This window comes from Hypanus sabinus, chromosome 27 (genome assembly GCF_030144855.1).
Source record: "Hypanus sabinus isolate sHypSab1 chromosome 27, sHypSab1.hap1, whole genome shotgun sequence".
Taxonomy (NCBI): Eukaryota; Metazoa; Chordata; class Chondrichthyes; order Myliobatiformes; family Dasyatidae; genus Hypanus; species Hypanus sabinus.
Window position 1 is genome coordinate 22,175,273 of NC_082732.1, and position 21,420 is coordinate 22,196,692.

A 21,420-nucleotide genomic window follows, 5' to 3' on the forward strand; every position below is an offset into this window, starting at 1 on the left:
AAGGAGATTAGTGGGGAGGGATGAATGGACAAGGGAGGCACAGAGGAAGTAATCTCTGTGGAAAATGGAGAGTGGGAGAGAAGTAAAGATGCGTTTGGAGTAGGATCATGTTGAAGATGGTGGAAGTTGCAGAGAGTTTTATGCTGCATGTGGAGGCTCATGGGGTGGTAGGTGAAGGCAGGAGGAACTCTATCCCGTTAAGGCGTTGGGAAAATAGCGTGAGGGCTGATATCAGGGAAAAGGAGGAGATGTGGGTGCAGGAAGCATTAATGGTGGAAAAAGGGAAACCTTGTTCTTTGAAGGTGGACATCTCTGATGTTCTGGAAAAGAAAGCCTCACCCTTGAGACCAATATGGTAGAGATGAAGGAAATAAGAAAAGGGAATGGCATTTTTACAAGAGACAGGATGGGAAAGCAGTAGAGTCAAGATAGATGTGGGAGTTAGTAGGTTTATAAAACACCACCTATCCATGTCTTGCCTATACCCTACACAATTTTGTAAGCTCCTAAATGATTTCAGTCTCTTTTGCTCCTTGGAAAACAGACCTGACCTATTCAGCCCCTCCTTATAACTCAAGCCCTCCAGTCCCTGTGAATCTTTTCTCCATATACTCTAGCTTAGTCCCATCCTTCTAGACTAGAGCTCCACACAATATTCTAGAGGTGGTCTCAATGTTCTTTACAGCTTTAATACAACATCCCAACTCTTGTACTCACTAGCCTGTGCATCGAGGGCAAGCATGCCATACACTAGCTTTGCCACCATGTGTAGTGACTTTCATTGAACAGTGTACTAGGTCCCTCTGTTCTACAACACTCCTCAGGTTGCTGTCATTTGCTCTGCAAACCTTGCCCTTGTTTAACTTCCCTAGATGCATCATTTTGCACTTACCTGGGTTAAATTCCATCTACCAGTCCTTTGCCCACTTTCCCAGATTATCGAGATTCTGTTGTTGCCTCAGATAATCTTCTTCACAGTCCCCCACACCACCTATTTTGGTGTCAACTGCAAACCTATTAATCATATCATCCACATTCTCATCCAAATTGTTTACATGTCAAACAGCAGAGGACTCAGCACTTTTCGCTGAGAGCCACTACTGGTCACAGGTTTGTAATCTGGAAAACTAACTCTTCACTACCACCCTTTGAATGCTGCCAAGAGGCCAATTTATACCCAACTGGCAGGCTCATCCTGGATCCCATATAGACCCCGTAACAACCTGGGGCAATCCAAAGGAGAGTTTCAAGTAGAAAATTCACACTAACATCACATTAAGAAAATTAGGGCAGATGACCTGGGTTTCGTCAGAGTGGGGCTTTAAAGAACGTCTTTAAGGAGGAAACTGAGGCAGCTGCTTGCTGCCAGGATTCTTAAGGTGTTAACTGAAGGCATAACCACTGACATTGCAGCAATAAGCGTAGAGATGTTCAAGAGGATGGTTGAGTGAGCATAGGATTAATCTGAGATGACAACACATATGCAAGTCTTGATTTCAATTCACAAATCAAAGTTAAAAAAAACAAAGTAAATTTATTATCAAAGCAACCATATACTACCCCGAGATTCACTTTCTTGTGAGCACTCACAGAAAAACTGAATCGATGAGAAATATGAACACAGTGAAAAATCTGATAAACATATGCAAAAATGGGAACTTGATTTGGTTTGCTTTACAGTTTCAAGTCTCAGCTGGTGTGGTTTGGAAGGTCAGCTGGCTCACGCTGAGGGGAGCCACACCCCCATCTACACCGAGAAACAAACTGCTATGACGTTTGCAGATACAAATATGTGTTTGTGGCAAACATGCTAGCATATCCTTCCATAAACAAATGACTGCTGCTGGATGCATACAAAAACTGCACCCGTCACACTGGGCATTCAAAATAATTTCTATGTAATTATCAGTTAGTAACCAAACTATCAAATATGTATGAAAATCTTGTTCAAGGTTCAATTCAGAAGCAAACATATGCTAGATTTTCTTTAACTTTCCATCATAAAAGTTAGGTCCATGCCAAAGACCAGATCTCAGAAGATTTATTTATATAAAAAAATTATATTTTGTGTAACAGCTCCGATATTGAAATGTGAGAGAATACATCCCCTAGATTGATGTTCTTGTGGACGTACTCAAACCTGTGAAGTAGTAACTACAGTCAGTCCTCCTTATCCAAGGGGGGTCCGGGACCCTCCCCCCCCCCCCCATGGATACCAAAAAAAGCAGATGCACAAGCCCCTTATTTAACCTGTCTCAGTACGGTGGTCTTTAGGACCCAGCCAAACCCCAGACCTTATTTAACATGTATCAGTGCGGTGGACATGAGGACCTAGCGCAGCTCTGAATCAGCAGTGTTTCTGTTCACGAAAATAATCACAAACACGATTGAAAATAAAGTGGAAGTAATAAAGCAATCGGAAAGAGGTGAAATGCCATCGGTCACTGGAAAAGCATTAGGCTACAGTCAGCCAATGATCGGAACAATTTTAATGGAGCAGGGCCCTGCCCTGATGAAAGATACATTACTAAGTAACACAGTGGTTTAATTACTGTAATACATACGTTTCTTAAGGGTTTTATATGCGTAGAAAGGTAAAATATATACTATATAATAAAACAGACGTTTGACTAACTGATGCTAAATAATACCGGATGTACCTGTTCCAACTTCAAATCTGACTTAAAGACGGACTCAGGAATGGAACTCGTTCATAACCTTGGGACTGCCTGTACTTTTAAATCATCTCTAGATTGCTTATAATACCTAATACAATGTAAATGCTATGTAACTAGTTGCTATACTACATTGTTTAGGGAATAATGACAAGAAAAAAATAGTCTGTACACGTTCAAATGACGAGTGCTGTAGAGAGAACTCTCGGGTTTTCCCGATCCGCGGTTGGTTGAATCCGCACATGTGGAACCAGCAGATAAGGAGGGCCAACTGTATCAATAAATCAGCACCAAACTAGGGCTTTTGATGAGAATGCAGAAGTTAAACTGTGCAAATAATATAAATAAATAAGCAATAAATGTCCAGAACATGAGATGAACAGTCCTTGAAAGTGAGTCCATTGGTTGCGGGAACATTTCAGTGATGGGGCAAGTGAAGTTATCCCCTTTGTTCAAGAGCCAGATGGTTGAGGGGTAGTGCATGTCCCTAAACCTGGTACAGCGAGACCTACCTTGTACCTTCTTCCTGATGGCAGCAGTGAGAAGACAGCATGTCCTGGGTGGTGGGAGTCCCTGATGATGGACGCTGCTTTCATAAAAACAGCATTTCATGTACACCCTATCCTCATTACATGCGTCTTCAGACAATGCAGATTCACAGTTACGTGAGGAACCTATTTCTATCAACGTCTCTTTATATGCGTTCAAAACTCAGTTATGTGAGGAGCACCACTTTCCCACCAATACAAGTCACGTGCGCATGCCACACAGTCTCACTGTTGGGACGAGAAGCACTGCTTTCCCGCCAATACAAGTCACGTGCGCATGCCACACAGTCTCACTGTTGGGACGAGAAGCACTGCTTTCCCGCCAATACAAGTCATGTGCGCATGCCACACAGTCTCACTGTTGGGACGAGAAGCACTGCTTTCCCGCCAATACAAGTCACGTGCGCATGCCACACAGTCTCACTGTTGGGACGAGAAGCACTGCTTTCCCGCCAATACAAGTCAGGTTCACGTGCCTCACAATCTCACGCCCGTCAGTCTCACATTGATTTTGGCAAGGTGTGGATGTGTGATCTTGCGCTCTTAAACTTTTGTTGGTTTTACCTATGGTGCAGTGATTTTGTGCTTAAAATATTTAACTATGCCTCCTAAACGTCCAATGTCATGTCCCGGGCCATCAGCCGAGCAGCAGAGAACTGCTTTAACACTTGAAAAAAAGTTAGAAATTATAAACAGCACGGCATCAGGTGAAGGTAACACAGCTCTGGGACGCTACTGCCGGGAACAGAATCTTGCCTTTAAAGTTCTTTTGTTGCTTGACAATGCGCTAGCCCACCCTAAACATTTGGACAGCATCCCTCCTAACGTAACAGTGAGTTTCCTGCCACCTAACACAACATCGCTGATTCAGCCACTCGACCAAGGTGTGATCCACATTCAAGGTGTATTTTTTTTTACGGTGAACTATTTCTCAGATGCTGCAAGCAACAGAAGATTTTGAAAATCCCGGGAGTTTACCAATGGTGAGGGAATAGTGGAAGTCGGAACACTTGGTACAAATGACGATGGACACGGACCCAAGTGTAGGTCGCAGTCACCATTTCAGTCATTCCCTACCGTCAACCCTTCTTTCCTACAAGCAAATTTATGCTGAAAATCAAAATGCTGCCAAGCAAACAACACTCACCACCTTCTTCAAACCAGTGTCATCTCCTGCTGCCAGCAGTTCTAAGAGTTCTGTGAGTCTCCCTTCACCTCTTGCTGTGCTTGATATGATCCTGACGACCACAACCATCCACCTCATCCATGTAAAGCTGCCCGACACCACAACAATCACTCATCTCTCGGAGAGAACATGCCTGCTACTGTTGGTAAGTACAAGTTTTTTGGTGGGAGCTGTGGAGTGGGATGGAGGGAAGATGCCACAGAAAGCCGATGGAAGGAGAGTTCCATTTTTGCACAGATAAATGTCTCCAAGGAGGAAGGGACAATACTCCTAAGAGATAGCCAGTTTCTTACTAATCTCTTACTATCTTTTTTTTCAGTTAGTCCTGACGAAGGGTCTCGGCCCGAAACATCGACTGTGCTTCTTCCTATAGATGGTGCCTGGCCTGCTGCATTCCACCAGCATTTTGTGCGAGATAGCCAGTTTGTTCGAGTCGGACTTCGAGGGAAGTTCAGAATGTGGAGTGTGCTTTCATGCAGACCCTGGGTCTAGCGAGCGAGTAAATGACAACTTCAGGATGAGCTCTAACAGTCATGTGCACATTGGACTGGTTTAACTGTAATGGGCCCTTTTATTTTCATTTCCCGATTAACTGTTTGATAAAGCCGAAATCTGTAAATAAACTTCCTCCATAATTTTATACGATGAATAACTTGCTATCTCTGGCCAACTGTCAATTCTGTATGGGTGGCATTTACACAGCATTCACTCAAGGTTTGTTTAATCAGAACATCACAATGTTCCTGTTTGGTTGAACTCCAAATCATAGAGACCCTAGACGTAGATTATTTTGAAAGATGGTCCTCTCACCATTAAGTCCCATGGCTGTGAGTGGAGCTAGCTAGCAAGCCAAGTTTGTGTACGAGCCCAGTGACAGGGTTACACCGAGCAACACTAAGATGGCAGATAGTTAAATTTTTCACACAGGAAACAGCAAACAGTGACAAGACATGGTCCTATGTCAAAATTCCCAGCTTTTGTGAGAATGAGGCTGAGAGACATAAAAAGAAAAATCGACACTGGTAAACAGCGTTTCTGCTTAAATCCTTTGTTAATTTTCTTCCTATATAAGGTTTATGAATATTAAAACAGGCCTTGCAATTAAAAAAAATTAGAATGGCAGCTTGCCAAAAGGTGTGTGCATGGCTGGCAGGATTTTAAAGCCTGATTCTCCAGATAATCTGAATATTACCATAACATTCTGCCACAAGGGCTCACAGCTGAGCATTTAATTTTATATTGACTATTTCACATTGAGTTAAGAGTCAGATCCAGTCTCCCATTGCCAAGAAATACACAATGCATCGAGTTCAGGCTCTGTTACTAAGAGACGTTCTTCTGTATGCCCCAATATGCTCAACACCAAAGCCCTTCTTGTTAAAATCTTACTGGCAATTTCCAGTTTTTGCATCTTACTCTGAAAATTCAAATGGCTGCATTCTGCTTGCAGCTGGAGTACAACAGTAGGTGCAACAACATATAGTCTGGCTTTTGAAAACTACCATAAAGGCACCAATAAATTACCGTAAATTCCGGACTATAAGCCGCTACTTTTTTCCCACGCTTTGAACACAGTGGCAACACTGCGGCCTATACTATGGTGCGGCTAATGCATGTTTTTTTTTCATGCCGCCAAAAACATTTTGCCTCGTAACAGTAAACCAATAAAATTGATGAGTAGTTCACAGAGGTCTAATGAAATTGTACGATAAATCAAGCGCACTTTCACAATTAAATTATTGTAAATCAGTCATTTGTACTCACCCTCATCATCATGGAAAACACTCGAAGAAAAGCATATGATGCACCTTTTAAGTTAAAGGCGATCAATCTGGTGGTTGAAGAAGGAAATCGAGCTACTGCACGTAATCTTGGCATAAATGAATCGATGGTGAGACGGTGGAGACGCCAGCATGAAGAACTGAGTCAATGCAAAAAGACGACAAAAGCTTTCAGAGGTAATCATAGCAGATGGCCCGAACTTGAAAACTTCCTTGAAGACTGGGTTAACACACAGAGAGCAGGCAGCCACGGTGTTTCCACCGTGCAGATCAGACTGAAGGCTAAAGCAATCGCCACCAAAATGAAAATAGAAGATTTTAGAGGTGGGCCATCGTGGTGTTTTAGATTTATGAGACGAAAAGGCCTGTCCGTCAGGGTACGCACGATTCTGTGTCAGCAGCTCCCTCCCGACCACAAGGAAAAACTTGCTAACTTCCACACATTCACTCAAACAAAGATAGCGGAGAATTCCATCAGGCCAGATGATATCATAAATATGGATGAAGTTCCTTTGACGTTTGACCTGCCTCTCACTCGGACTGTTAATAAAAAAGGTGACTCGTCCATCACACTGAAAACAAGTGGCCATGAGAGAACGCATTTTACTTGTGTTCTGAGCTGCACAGCATCCGGACTAAAGCTTCCACCGATGGTGATTTTTAAGCAGCTGACAATGCCAAAGGAAAAATTCCCAAAAGAAATCATGGTGAAAGTCAATAGGAAAGGTTGGATGATGGAGAGTCTAATGAAGGATTGGCTGAGAGAGTGCTATGCCAAGCGACCAGGGGGATTTTTTCACAGAAAAAAACGGCGCTGCGCGTTGAGTGGGAGGCTTGGATGACGAGCGGCGAGAAATCCTTTACCAAAACAGGACGCATGCGAAGAGCACCTTTAACTCAAGTCTGCCAGTGGAGCCGTGTCACAACATCCACCATCACCAACAGGTTTCGAAAGGCTGGACTGCTGCGTGATGAAGAGGACCGCGTGCGCTCAAGTGAGAGCGACAACAAAGAGACTGAAGTGAGTGACGAGATCCTGAGGTTGTTCAATTCGGACACTGAAGAAGAGGACTTTGATGGTTTTAGTGCGCAGGAGGAAGATGAAGAAGGCGATCAATAACTTTTCCTGGTAGGCTGCAGTATATATATTTTTTTTAACCAGTCGTTAGGAGATATTGGAATGTTGTTCGTGCACTGTTCAGTAAAAAGTATACGCAACGTAATTTGTGTGTTACCGATACGTATGTATATTTAAAAGTAGCTGTGTTACAGGCAGTGTTCGAAAAAAAGCATTTGCAATATGTATTTGTTTATGTTACCATACGGATTTAATTAAAAGTTAAAAAATCCTCACGTGTAATATCTTTCTGTGTAAATATCTCATATTACAACGTGGGACACCTGCGGCTTAAAATCCAGTGCGGCCTGTACAAGTACAAAATTGATTTTCTTTCTAAAATTAGAGCGTGTGGCTTTTAATCAGGTGCGCTCTGTAGTCTGGAATCTACGGTAAGCAAATGTGACAGTAGAAAAAAGGCACGGATTCCAAGGCAAGTGGAGTGGAACCAGGTTAATGAAGGCGTGGGCTACTCCAAAGTGGTCAAGGTTCCGTTACACTGAACGTCCAGTAACCAGACCAGCAAACACAAGAGGAATAACTTTCCCAAAGGCTTCACCATTCTCCACAAAGACCAAATAGCTCAGTAATCTGCTGAGACACAGATAGTCACAGAAAAAATTCAGCATAGAAACAGGAACTTTGGCCCATTTGGTCAATGACAAATCATTTAAACTGCCTAATCCCATAGACCAGCACCTAGTCTCTGTATACCTCTATCACATCTCCCCTCATTCTTCTACAACCTATGGGAAATAATTCTAGGAAACCTATTTAATCTTTCTGTTTAACTCAGATCCTCCGAGTTCTGGCAACATCCTTGTAATTTTTTTTGTATTCTTTCAACCTTATTTACACCTTTACTGTTGATAGGTGACCAAAACTGCACAAAATACTCCAAATTAAGCCTCACAAATATCATAAACAACTTCAACATAACATCCCATCCTTTGATTCATGAAAGCTAATGTACTAAAAGCTCACTTTGCAACCCCATCAACCTGTGCCACCACTTTCAATGAATTACGGAACTGGATCCTCGACTTCCTCACTGACAGACCACAGTCTGCATATCTGAATTAGAATCTCCTCTTCTCTAACAACAATGGTGTACCTCAAGGTGCGCGTTTAGCCCACTGCTCTACTCTCTCTACACTGACAATTGTGTGGCTAGGCACAGCTCAAATACCACCTATAAATTTCACAGCTTTTGCTGGCAGAGTTTCAGGTAATGACATGGAGCCGTACAGGAGCAAGTAAATCAGCTGGTTAAGTGGTGTTGTAGTAAAAACCTTGCACTCAACATCAGTAAAACTAAGGAATTGAATGTGGATTTCAGGAGGGGAAGTCAAGGGAACACATACCACTCCTCTTTGAGGAATCAGAAGTGGAAAAGGTGAACAGTTTCACGTTCCTGGATATCAACATCTCTGAGGATCTATCCTGGACCCAATATATTGATGCAGTAACAAAGGCGGCACAACTGTAGCTACATTTCATTTGGAGTTTGAGGAGATTTGCTATGTCACCAAAAACACTCACAAATTTCTACGAATGTACCGTGGAGAGGATTCCAACTGGTTGCATCACTGTCCAATATGAAGAGGCTACTGCACAGAACCAGAAAAGGCTACAGGTAGTTGTAAACTCAGCCAGCTCCATCATGGACACTAGCCTCTCCAGCATCCAGGACACCTTCAAAAGAAGCTTCAAAAAGTGGCATCCATCATTAATGTATAGCTTTTATGTATCGCAATATAGTGCTGCAGCAATACAACAAATTTCATGACATATACCAGTGATGTTAAACTTGATTCTGATTAAGGAGAAAGTAGTGGCTCAGATTATTGCAGCAAGAATAACTGCAAGGCCATTAATGCTCACTATTACCATGGACAGTAAATTCCAGTGTCTGTGCGTTATATGTGGAAACAGTAAAACTAGTCTCAGCTTCACCTTGATCTTCTGTGAATTGGTCTCCAAGACTAAATTAATTTAGTTTATAATTGTCAATGTACTGAGGCAAACTGGAAAAACTTGTGTGCCATCCTTACAGATTATTTCATCACATCAATACAAGGAGGTAGTACAAAGGAAAAGTAATGCAGAATATAGTGTTACAATTACAGATAAAATGCTGTGAAGACAGAGAATAAAAGTGCAAGGCCATGGTGAGATGGTGAGAGTCCATCTTGTCGTACAAGAGGGCTGTTCAATAGTCTTATACAAGTGCGAAAAAAGTTGTCATTAAGCCTGGCGGTAGGTGCTTTCAGGGTTTAGTTTCTTCTGCCGGATGGGATGGGAAGGGAGGTGGGTGAAAGAGAGACTGGGATCACATTGACTGTTTGACTGAGAGAGTACATTGAGGGGAAGCTGGCTTCTATGACGTACTGAGCTGTTTCCACAGCTCTGTGCAGTTTCTTACAACCTCGAGCAGAGCAGTTACCATACCAAGTCATGATGCATCTGGATAGGATGCTCTGGTGCATCTATAAAAATCAGAATCAGAATCAGCTTTATTATCACCGGCATGTGACATGAAAGTTGTTAACTTAGCAGCAGCAGTTCAATGCAATACATAATCTAGTAGAGAGAGAAAAAATTAACAAATAATAAAATAAAACATTATAATAAACAAATAAATCAATTACGTATATTGAATAGATTTTTTTAATGTGCAAAAACAGAAATTCTGTATATTAAAGAAAGTGAGGTAGAGTCCAAAGCTTCAATGTCCATTTAGAAATCGGATGGCAGAGGGGAAGAAGCTGTTCCTGAATCACTGAGTGTGTGCCTTCAGTCTTCTATATCTCTTTCCTGATGGTAACAGTGAGAAAAGGGCTTGCCCTGGGTGCTAGACGTCATAATAATGGACGATGCCTTTCTGAGACACCACTCCCTAAAGATGTCCTGTGTACTCTATAGGCTAGTGCCCAAGATGGAGCTGACTAGATTTACAACCTTCTGCAGCTTCTTTCGGTCCTGTGCAGTAGCCCCTCCATACTAAACTGTAATGCAGCCTATCAGAATGCTCTTCACAGTACAACTACAGAAGTTTTTGAGTGTATTTGTTGACATGCCAAATCTCTTCAGACTCCTTATAAAGTATACCCACTGTCTTGCCTTCTTTATGACTACATCGATATGTTGGGACCAGGTTAGATCCTCAGAGATCTTGACACCCAGGAACTTGAAGCTGCTCATTCTCTCCACTTCTGATCCCTCAATGAGGATTGGTATGTGTTCCTTCATCTTACCATTCCTGAAGTCCACAATCAGCTCCTTCAGCTTACTGACGTTCAGTGCCAGGTTGTTGCTGTGGCACCATTCCATTAGTTGGCTTATCTCACTCCTGTACACCCTCTCATCGCCACATGAGATTCTACCAATAATGGTTGTATCATCAGCAAATTTGTAGATGATATTTGAGCTATGCCTAGCCACACAGTCATGTATATACAGAGAGTAGAGCAGTGGGCTAAGCACACACCCCTGAGGTGCGTCAGTGTTGAATGCCAGCGAGGAGGATATGTTATCAACAATCTGCACAGACTGTGGTCTTCCAGTTAGGAAGTCGAGGACTTGGTGAAGATCAACGAGGAAATGCAGAATTTCTTAGCTTCTGAGGAAGCAGGGGTCTGATGTGCAAACGGATTTCAATGTTACATCTACACAAGGTTTTGGAGCCTGTTGTTTTTTTCAATATCACCACTTCACCACAAAACAGTGCAAGAATGACATGAGGTCACAATAAAGACAGGAAAAAGACTATTATAGAGCACCTTTCACAACTTGGGACTTCACAAGCTACCATGAAGATCACAGTTTTAATGCAAATAATGAAGCAGCCAAGCTGGGTAAAGTTACAAAAAAAAACCCAGAAAAGTGTTAACAAGATATTTGCCTTGGAGATGTTTGTTCAGTATAATCATCGGCTAAGACACAATCATGTCACTCCTCTTAAACCGTGCTCAAAACCATTTCTATCCATGGGTCCATGATTTAACATTGCAACAATAAGCATTAGTTAATAGAAGAGGGTAACAGTTTTTATCTTTTAAAAGAATGGAGTATGAAGCCTAAGTCAGAGCTGTCAGTGCCACATGCTGAAACACAGCTGCCAAAGGGAACAGTTACAGTACTTCTCTGTTTTGTGTGGTAACCTTGTTTCCCTTTACATTTCAGTCTAGACATAGATGGAACAATATAGATACCTTCTATACTTTTGGTATAAATGTGAAGTGGTCGCTCCTGAATTTTAATCTACAACAGTTTAAAATAGATCTTGAGGGTTCTTTTTAAAGTTAATTCAAGGGTAGTTACATAGAAACTGTTAGTTACAACAATATTATCGCAGATTACTACACAGTCAATATATAGAACATTGTACAATGCTTCAGGTTTTGCAATAATCTGAATTGGAACAACTTCTGGACAAGGCACAGCTGGATGTGCTTTTCTAACTACAAAAATAAATTTCAAGTTCGTCAAGATGAATATTCAGTGTTTCAGGAAAGAGACAAATTTAGATGCAGTATCACCATTAACAATTCACTGACCTGATAAACCACAAGCTCTGTCTATACTGCCTGACAAAGCACCCCTAATCCAAAACAACCCACCTAAGAATGTCTGCAGTTCAGGAGTTAGAAAATGTGACTGCACTAATAAACTTCCTGGTGCTCATTAGGCCCGGAACATGTAGATTTACAATTATGCTGTTAAAACAGGGATCACTTTTCCCAAAGTCTGAACGACTGATGTTCCTAAAGGTAGATTTATCATCTTGGAGCCACATCTCTGTTGTGGGCTTTATAAAATATAAACTGCTACTTAAGGAACAGTTGGTCAGCTTCAACGAATACACAAACTGGCCCAATGAAGTAAGTCCATGAATGGAGTAGAAAATCTTTTGAATATGATCAAAAGCATCTTTGGGTGGATTACAATAAACCATATCACTAAGGTATGAAAATGGGGTTAATAATAAACATTCTCAAAATAATTACCAGTCCCAACTCCTCCCATTAACATACTGAATATTACATAAATCTTATTAAACACAGTCAACATCTGTTGCTGTACCATTGTCAAAGCTCCAAGCACCTTGCTTTTTAGAGAAAAGCAAAGTTTGGGAAATACACTTGAATGTCACATGGCTTCTTTAACTCACTGCAAACTATTCACAGGCTCGAAGACAACAGAGTTTCAATTATCCTGCAATAGCGGCTGCACTTTAAAAATAATTTTGCTAAGCTTCACAACAGGAAGCAAGTAGAACCTGGCATCCAGATAATATGATTCTGCACTAGAAAAGTAGGGACGGTAAGTTGCTAAACATACGCAATTTCATTTCCCCCTGCTCTCAAACATACTCTTTAAACAAATAATACGGTATAGAACTGAAGCTCTGCCAACTTGACAGAGGCTTAGCACCACCAGAAGACTGTGCTACACAAACAGGGGTACAGAATAAGAAAAAAAAATGTGAAAATAGGTAGCATTTATGGAGATAAATAGAGATACTTTATTGATCCCAAAGGACTGCCAATTCAGCACTCTAAAGAAGAGGGGACAGAAATGCAGATGCGGTGAATGGGACAGAGATCGCGTAAAGAGAAAATTTGTTTAGTACACGATGTGGACATTTTACCCACAAGAACAGACTACAGACTGATTAGACATCTTGCTCTCGAAATAAGATTCTATGTATTGGTAAGTCAAGAAATCTCTTTGAAAAATAGTGAAGCAAAGGCAATTTTAAAGAAAAATAACGATTTGAAAGTTTGGGAGTGGGTCTCTCTAGGATTTTTGACGCTTTGAGTTAAGATATACACATCTAGTCTCCAATATTAGTCTAGAAATAATTTGTATTCAATTTTACACATTAGGGTAATGCACCCAAACAACTGTTTGTTAGAAGGCACACGTCCCTTCTTAACCCTTACATACTGTTTGGGTCAAATTTGACCCGTTTTGACATATTGACAGCAGTAGAAACACCCTAAATGCCATTTTTTAGCCGAAATTTTATGACATTTCCTAAAGTGACCTAAAATGTGCAAAAATGAAAATATTTTAAAAATTTTATACTTTTGTACAAGTGCTACAAATTTTTGTACATTGAGACCGTCCCTGTTCAAATTTGACCCGTATGGATTTTAGATCTCTGAAACATTAAGGATTAATCACCCGTTTATTAATGTCAGATAGGCTATTTATACATTCTAAATAGATCTGTGGTTCAAAATTTGGTATAGACACTTGTTATGAGGGGATTCTTGGGCCGGGTCAAAACTGACCCAGACCATGCTGTGAAGATGTAGAATATGAACAGTATGTAAGGGTTAAAAACCCCATGAGCAGCTTTTAGTCACATCAAATTCCTTTCCCTGCCGTTCCAAACCCTTGAGGATGCGTTGCTATAAAAGCAGCTTTCAACCTCTTGACTTTGCAGTTCATTGATTCAATTTGCTATATAATTAGTACTCCTTGTACTAATGGGGAGAGGAACAGCCAGCTCGGACTGTGTCCCAACGAGAGGGCGCCCCGGGGGGGGGCGGTTGTGTCAATCCTTCCTTGAAACAGCTCACTGACTCGCCTTCTGTGGGTCTGACGGGACCCTGAATCGGGGCCCAAGGTAGTAGGGGGAAAACACGAACGTCAGCCGCCGGCCTCGGGGCCCTTACCTGCACTCATCCTCGACCCGCCGCCCTCTCATCGCGTCTGCCGGCCCGGCCCCCGCGCTGCGTGCCACGTCATTACGCAGGCCCGAGCCCGCCCCTTCCCACTCGCCGCGCATGCGCCGGCAAGTTTCTCACCAACTCTTCACCAAACTTCGGGCGAGCTCAGCAGGCTGGGGTGGGGGAGAAAAACGCACAGTCAACGTTTCGGGTCGAAACCCTTCGCCAGGACTGGAGAAATAAAAGCTGAGGAGTAGATTTCAAAAGTGAGGGGGGGGGGAGGAGGGGAGAGAGAAACACCAGGCGGTAGGTGAAACTTGGAGGTGGGGGAGATGAAGCAAAGAGCTAGGATGTTGATTGGTGAAAGAGATAGAAGGCCATGGAAGAAAGACAAAAAAGGGGTGGGGGAGGAGCACCAGAGGGAGGCCATGGGCGGACAAGAAGAAAACACGAGAGAGGGAAAAAGGGATGGGAAATGGTGGAGGGGGGGCATTACTGGAAATTTGAGAGATCAGTGTTCATGCCATCAGTTGAAGGGTCCTTTGCCCAAGGAGTTCAGGTTCCCTGGCTGCCATCATCTTATTTTTACTATGGATGTCCACACCCTAATCACCCACCAGGAAGGCCTCAAAGCTCCCCAGTTCTTTCTGGACACCAGACCCAACCAGTTCCCCTCCACCACCACTCCCCTCTGGCAGAGCTAGTCCTCACTCTCAATATCAACTTTGGCACCTCCCACTTCCTTCAAACAAAAGGGGTAGCCGTGGGCGCTTGCAGGGGTCCCTGCCTGTTTGTCGGCTACCTGGAACAGTCCCATGTTCCAAACCTACGCTGCTGAGTTCCTCCAGCATCTTGTGTGTGAGGCTCAGATCCCCAGCACCTGCAGATTTTCTCTATGATTGGAAGTCACACTCCAGTTGGCGGCGGTAATGCACCGTTAAGATGGCCTGCCAACCGCCATTACTAGTCAGAAGAAGAAGCACCCACCGGTATTGTGATGCTTCAGGCGAATCCCTTCAGCACTCTGAAGCACACAAGCTGGAGCATTTTAGCCTAGACTTTGAAGAGCACCCGTCCATTCCAGATTCTGTGCCCTGTTTCCACATGTAAGGAGAGCAAAACTGTACACGGTGCTCCAGAACAGGCCGTACGTCACAGAAACAGCACCTGCCTCCACAACAGGAAGCACGAAGAACCTTCAAAGTGCTTCAGTTCCACAACCAACAAAACCACAAGTTTATAATATTCAGAAGGTAGATCAGTGAAACCACAGGCAGGACTCTCTCTGCCAATAATATTGGTTAAGTCTTGATCTCCTGTGTTGCATAGTCTGAGATAGCTTGTTTTCCATGTGGACTGTACCTGTGTGTTTCCTGGTTCATCCTAAAGTTGGGGAGGTGTATTGCTCCTTGACTTTTCATGGACAGCTAAATCCAGGGAAAATTAATGATAATGCTGGGATTAAAAAAAAGATTATAGGGGGAAATTACTGAGGGAATGGGATTGCAGTATAAACCAGCAGTCTCAGTGGCCTAAATTACCTCCAAAGGCATAAGAATATACAGTAAAGCACTTCTATTCTCCGGATTCAACCTGCCCATCAAATCAGTCTCAATTTCCAAGAGTCTATTCACTATAAACCTTGACCCTGTTCCTCAGATTTCCCTTCCTGCATGTCATGTTGGCTGATGTCAGTGGTTCTCTGTCCTCTGACACAATTATCCTCCATCAAACCTGCTGGCATCAGAGCTCCTACAGGACCAACCCTGCCCCCCTTCACCGTCAAACCTGGCTATTCCTCTCCCCATTAGTATAAGGAATGTGTTACGGCATTCATCTAGTTATCTGAAGGTCGCTAGTTCGAGCCTTGGCTGAGGCTGCATGTGTCCTTGAGCAAGGCACTTAACCACACATTGCTCTGCAATGACACTGGTACCGAGCTGTATGGGTCCTAATGCCCTTCCCTTGGACAACATTGGTGGCGTGGAGAGGGGAGACTTGCAGCTTGGGCAACTGCTGGTCTCCCATTAAAAAACCTTGCCCAGGCTTGCGCCCTGGAAACTTTCCAAGACGCAAATCCATGGTCTATTGAGACTAACCGAGGCCTAGACTACACAGTATAAAGAATACTAATTACATAGTGAAGGCACCACTTCAGTGGAAGACCCGACTATTACTTACCAAACTGAATCAATGAATTACAAAGTGGGTAAGTTGAAAGTCCCAATGCATCATCCCAAAAGCACATAATTTTACACATTAGGGTAAAAAACCCAGATGATTATTTGTTAGAAACTAAACCACAAAGGTGTAGTCCCTTCTTAAAAATCCCATGAACGGTTTTCAGCCACGTCAAATTCCCTTCCCCTTACAGTCCCTCTCCTTCCATTGCCCATTTGTTTCATGAACCAACCAGCAAAGGATTAGCGGCTCTACTCACATTGACCACCTTGCGCTAAAGTGGACTTTTGTTTGGTTCTAATTGTGTTTTCTTGCTGTTTTTCTGATGTCGGGTACCTGTGCTGCTGCTCCAAGCAAGATTTTCATTGCGCCGCTGCATACGAGTACTCATGGCATATGACGATGAACTTGCCTTTGACCTTGTGAAATGTTACAGCCTCTCGAGTATTACCCAGAAATCCCTCTTGATCATTTCGTCTGCCTTGACACAATACCGAAATGGCTCAAACCAAGGACACTATTATGACACACAGTATGAATGTGACAGAGCAGATCTATTCCAGTGGTCCCCGACCACCAGGCCACAGACTGGTACCGGGCCGCAAAGCGTGTGCTACCAGGCCACAAGGAAACGACATGAGTCAGCTGCATCTTTCCTCATTCCGTCACGCACTGACGAACTTGAAATAACCTACCAAATAACACATAAAACCTAAAATAACACGAACATATAGTAAAAGCAAGAATGATATGATAAATACATAAGTAGAAATAAGTAAAAATATATAAAGTAGAAATGATGTACGTACAGTGTAGTTTCACTTAACAGAATCGGGAAGATTAAGGCAAAACTGATTTGTAGAGAAAGAAATCGGCACGTGCATGCATGCACACGTCATGTATGCATACATAGGTGCCCGCGCAAGGCATCATGGTCATGGTAGTCTTTCTCAAGGTAAACACAAGTGTCCCGTATTTGACTGCTACTTTTGTCCCTTATTTGGGAGTGAGAAAGTTGGCAACCCTACTTGAACACCAACCCCACCCCCCCCCCCCCCCCCCCCGTCGGCTGGTCCGTAAGAATATTGTCAATACTAAACCGGTCCGTGGTGCAAAAAAGGTTGGGGACCCCTGATCTATTCCATACCCCTCCCACACCCTTTCTTCTTTCCTTTGACCATAATCCTCCAACTCCCAGCCAGCTGGATGGGATTGTACTCACTGTTGTTAACCATCCAGTCATTGCCTTAGTTAAGACCATCACCTCCACTGGGGCATGGGCCACCAGCGGACGCTCACCGTAGTACTCTGTCTTGTCCCCAAGTGTAGTCCTTCTTCTAGGCGAACGTATCTTCTCTCCCAGGAATGAGGTCCTTGGAGTCTCTGTTGGTGTTTCTGAAAGGTTTTTACAGGATGCAACTGCCAGCCCCAGGCACAACCTCCTTCCTTTCGTAGCTGGGTTTGGGACCATCCGTGGCAGAGTTAGTTACAGCTGTAGAATCACTGCCAATAAATTGACTTCTCACATCCATAACCTTTGACACCCTTCAAGGTTCAAGCAGCACAATTTTGGTGGTTTCAGATTCACTTTTCACATTTCCTAATGATAGTGACTGCAGCCATTCAGCCCATTTTGAAAATGCCACACATAGACCAATCCTATTCTGTCACTAATGTTCCCTCTATGACCTATTCTCCCCACATCCCCATCAATTTTACCAATGCAGTATGGACAAATTACCTACCAGCCTAAATGTCTTTACGATGTGGGAAGAACCAGAGTACCTGGAGGAAACCCGCAGTCATAGGTGCGATGTATTTAATATTTGCATAATATCACCAGCATATTGTTTGATTAGGCGTTCTGTGTTGTTTACATAGTGCATTATATGTAGAAGTATGTAACTGGCATACGTCATCACACCACCACGAGATACATACACACCTCGCTCAAAGCACAAAGTCAGACTCACATTTTGGACTCCTGTCTTTTCTTTTCGGTTAGTTTTTATGTTTTGGAGTTACAACGTATAACAACAGGGGAACAGGCAAACTCCAAACTGGAAGAGCACTACAGTCAGAGTTGAACTTGAGCAGGGTGGACGAACGTGTTAGTGCCTCATCCAAAATTCACCGCCCCCCCCCCCCCCACCCGTCAAACAAGTGATGCACACGCCTTCATTTCTGCACTGGAGTGAGAGGTAAGGTTTGTGTTTTAATCTGGGGGTAATAATATCAGCTGCCCTATCAGCCAGATTTGTTTCTGAGGCTGCCAACTGAGGAGTCAACTTAAATCAGCAACAGGTGACCAATATTTGCAATCTTCAAAGTAATTTTATTACCAAAGTACACATTCACTCACCTGCACATCTGCTTAGTAATGCAAAGATCTAGTCAGCCAAGCCTGTGGCAGGAACTTAAAGGCATGCAGATGTGGGCAAGAGGTTTTGTTGTCATTCAGAATGGGGATGAAACGTGATCGAAGTGACTTTGACTGTGGAATGATTGTCCGTGCCAGACGGAGATGTTTGAGTATTTCAGAATCTGCAGATCTCCTGATTTCACGCACAACAGTCTCCAGAGTTAACAAAGAATGGTGCAGAAAAATATTTTTAAAAAACCCGGTGAGCATCAGTTCTGTGGGTGAAAAGGCCTTGTTAATGAGAGAGGTCAGACGAGAATGGTTCAAGCTGACAAGAAGGTGACAGTCACCGGAATAACCACGTCACAACAGAGGTTCACAGAAAAACATCTCTGAATGTGCAGCATGTTGACCCGTGAGCTGGACGCGTTACAGCAACAGAAGGCCACACAGGAGTCCACTCCTGCACCTACTGAAGTGGGTGCTCAGCTACCCTGAGATTCATTTTCTTGGAGGCGTTCTCAGTAGAACAAAGAAATACAATACAATCTGTGAAAAACTCCAAGATCAGTTAATGCTCCAAGACGTGACAACTAAATATTATGACGGCTTTCTATATGCCCTTTGTAAGTTGAGCTATTGTCACACACAGCATTTCTTCAGGTACAAATGTCTGAAAGGGCAGACCAAATGGTTAAAACAAGCAGTCCGGAAAACCCTATTAACCATATAACAATTACAGCACGGAAACAGACCATCTCAGCCCTTCTAGTCCGTGCCGAACGCTTACTCTCACCTAGTCCCACCTACCTGCACTCAGCCCAAAACCCTTCATTCCTTTCCTGTCCATATACCAATCTAAATTTTTTTTAATGACAAAATCAAACCTGCCTCTTCCACTTCTACTGGAAGCTCATTCCACACAGCTACCACTCTCTGAGTAAAGAAGTTCCCCCTCGTGTTACCCCTAAACTTTTGCCCTTTAACTCTCAACTCATGTACTCTTGTTTGAATCTCCCCTACTCTCAATGGAAAAAGCCTATCTACATCAACTCTATCTATCCCCCTCATAATTTTAAATACCTCTATCAAGTCCCCCTTCAACCATGCTGACAAGAAAGCAGTCATGTACACTGATTCCATTTTTCACTCAAATGAGATAGGAATCCAGGCTGCATAAGAAGGTATCAGGACCTAAAGAGATGGCTTATCAGAGGAGAACGGTCACCAATCAACTGGGGAAGTCATTAATGCACTAAAACACACTCAGGCCAGGCTGTGAGACAGCAGAACGACACAGCACAGGCAATTTATATACCAATGCAGGAATACGCATGTGAGGTTTTTAATGGAATACGTTCAATCAAGGGATACAAGGTCTCTTTTCCATCAGAAGGACATAGTTGTCATGATATTTGTTGTTTTTGTGGCAGTAGTGCACTGCAATAAAGCAGCAAAGGTGATACACAGTGAGATTTGAACACACGCACAACATTCATCTGTGAAAACAGTCTTCCCACCAACCCCCCCACCCCCAGTTTAAACACCCACCTATCCCTGTGGACTCTGCTGAGCTCCTGCCTTTAAGTGAGCAAACCCAAAGGATCTTTTGCTACCCAGCAGCAGTTCCCAGGCTACAGGGGAGCTTCTAACTGCAAATTAAGACTGTGTGAAAGTTCTTCGGCATTCATTTGTGGGATTTGTGGGTTTTCTTTTACTTCTTGCCCTGAAGATGTTCTGCTGACAGTGTCTCATCTCACGCTGCTTTTTGTTTCTGTTCCTGCCTCTCGTTCTGCTCTGATTCCAACTTCACTAAAACACTTGTTGTTCTAAGTGACCTTGTCCTCAATGTGACAAGGAAATGCAGAACGTCGAACAGTATGGCACAGAATGGGCCTTGCACTTGAGTGCCGACTGTGCTATTTTAAACAACTCAGCTAAGCACTTGCTACATCTATAAATGTTGAATGCTTTATTCTTGTAAATACTTTTTGTTATAACTGAAGTATATTTTGGTTAAGGTGTCAAAGTGGTTGTAGTGACTCGTCTAGTGTGCTAGTGCAGTGGCTAGTGCCTGTCACTCTCACTTCCACCGCTGGCTAGCAGTCTTGTGAAAAGGAGAGCTGAATGTGTAAATCTCTCCCTGCCAGCACACGGTCTCTCCAACAGCAAGCCTCGTGTAGTGCCTCCTCGCTGGTGTCACACAGAAACTGAACTCCTTTCGGACTCAGGCTGAGCTACAGAGGATGGGGAGGAGGCCTGGCCCCTGGACACGTACCAGTGTGTGGACATGCCCTGGTGCTCGTGAACCAGATCCCCAGCTGTGGGCAAATAGCCCCACTGCTTTTTGGCAGCCTCGGGAGTGATGAAGTCTACAGGAGTAAACCCAGACGGCAAAGCTGGAGTGGAGCCCCTAAGGCGGCTGCGTGTCATTGAACCTCCTTCCGGCGGCTCCTGCGGCCAAGCGTATTGCTTCATGAGCTTTCCTTTGGACTGCACCGGTGAGGCTGAGAGTGGGCATCTCAGGATCTCCATACCTTCCACCTAGCCTGCTGATGATCATCATCATCACCCATTGTCCTTCGAGACAGACGCATAGCAACAAACTATTTTGGTTAAAAATAAGCCTATCTAAATCTATTCCATGATCAATCAAAACCTTCCCTCTTCTACATAGCCTATAACTTCCATTTTTCTTACATCACATTCAGGCTTCTGTACCTCCTACCATCAGGTAGGAGGTACAGAAGCCTGAAGGCACATACTCAGTGATTCAGAAACAACTTCTTCCCCTCTGCCATCCGATTTCTGTATGGACACTACCTCACTACTTTTTAATCTCTATTTTTGCACTACCTAGTATCTATATACTTACTGTAATTCACAG

General features: G+C 43.3%; 2 protein-coding genes across 3 annotated transcripts in view; one reads left to right on the forward strand and one right to left on the reverse strand.

The window, feature by feature from the left end:
• The window catches only part of atp13a2 (ATPase cation transporting 13A2), a 144,089-nt gene extending 130,031 nt beyond the window's left edge, over positions 1–14,058 (reverse strand). Inside the window, exon 1 of one of the 2 annotated variants that reach the window (XM_059951899.1) lies at positions 13,997–14,058. In XM_059951899.1, coding sequence (XP_059807882.1) covers positions 13,997–14,006 — 10 coding nt within the window. In that variant the 5' untranslated portion in view covers positions 14,007–14,058. The remainder of the gene's footprint in view (positions 1–13,996) is intronic. The other variant, XM_059951900.1, reaches the window with a different exon arrangement.
• Positions 12,773–21,420, forward strand: part of mfap2 (microfibril associated protein 2) — a 57,997-nt gene continuing 49,349 nt past the window's right edge. The window contains exon 1 of the mRNA XM_059951903.1: positions 12,773–13,022. The gene's annotated coding sequence lies outside the window, so the exon portion shown is untranslated. The remainder of the gene's footprint in view (positions 13,023–21,420) is intronic.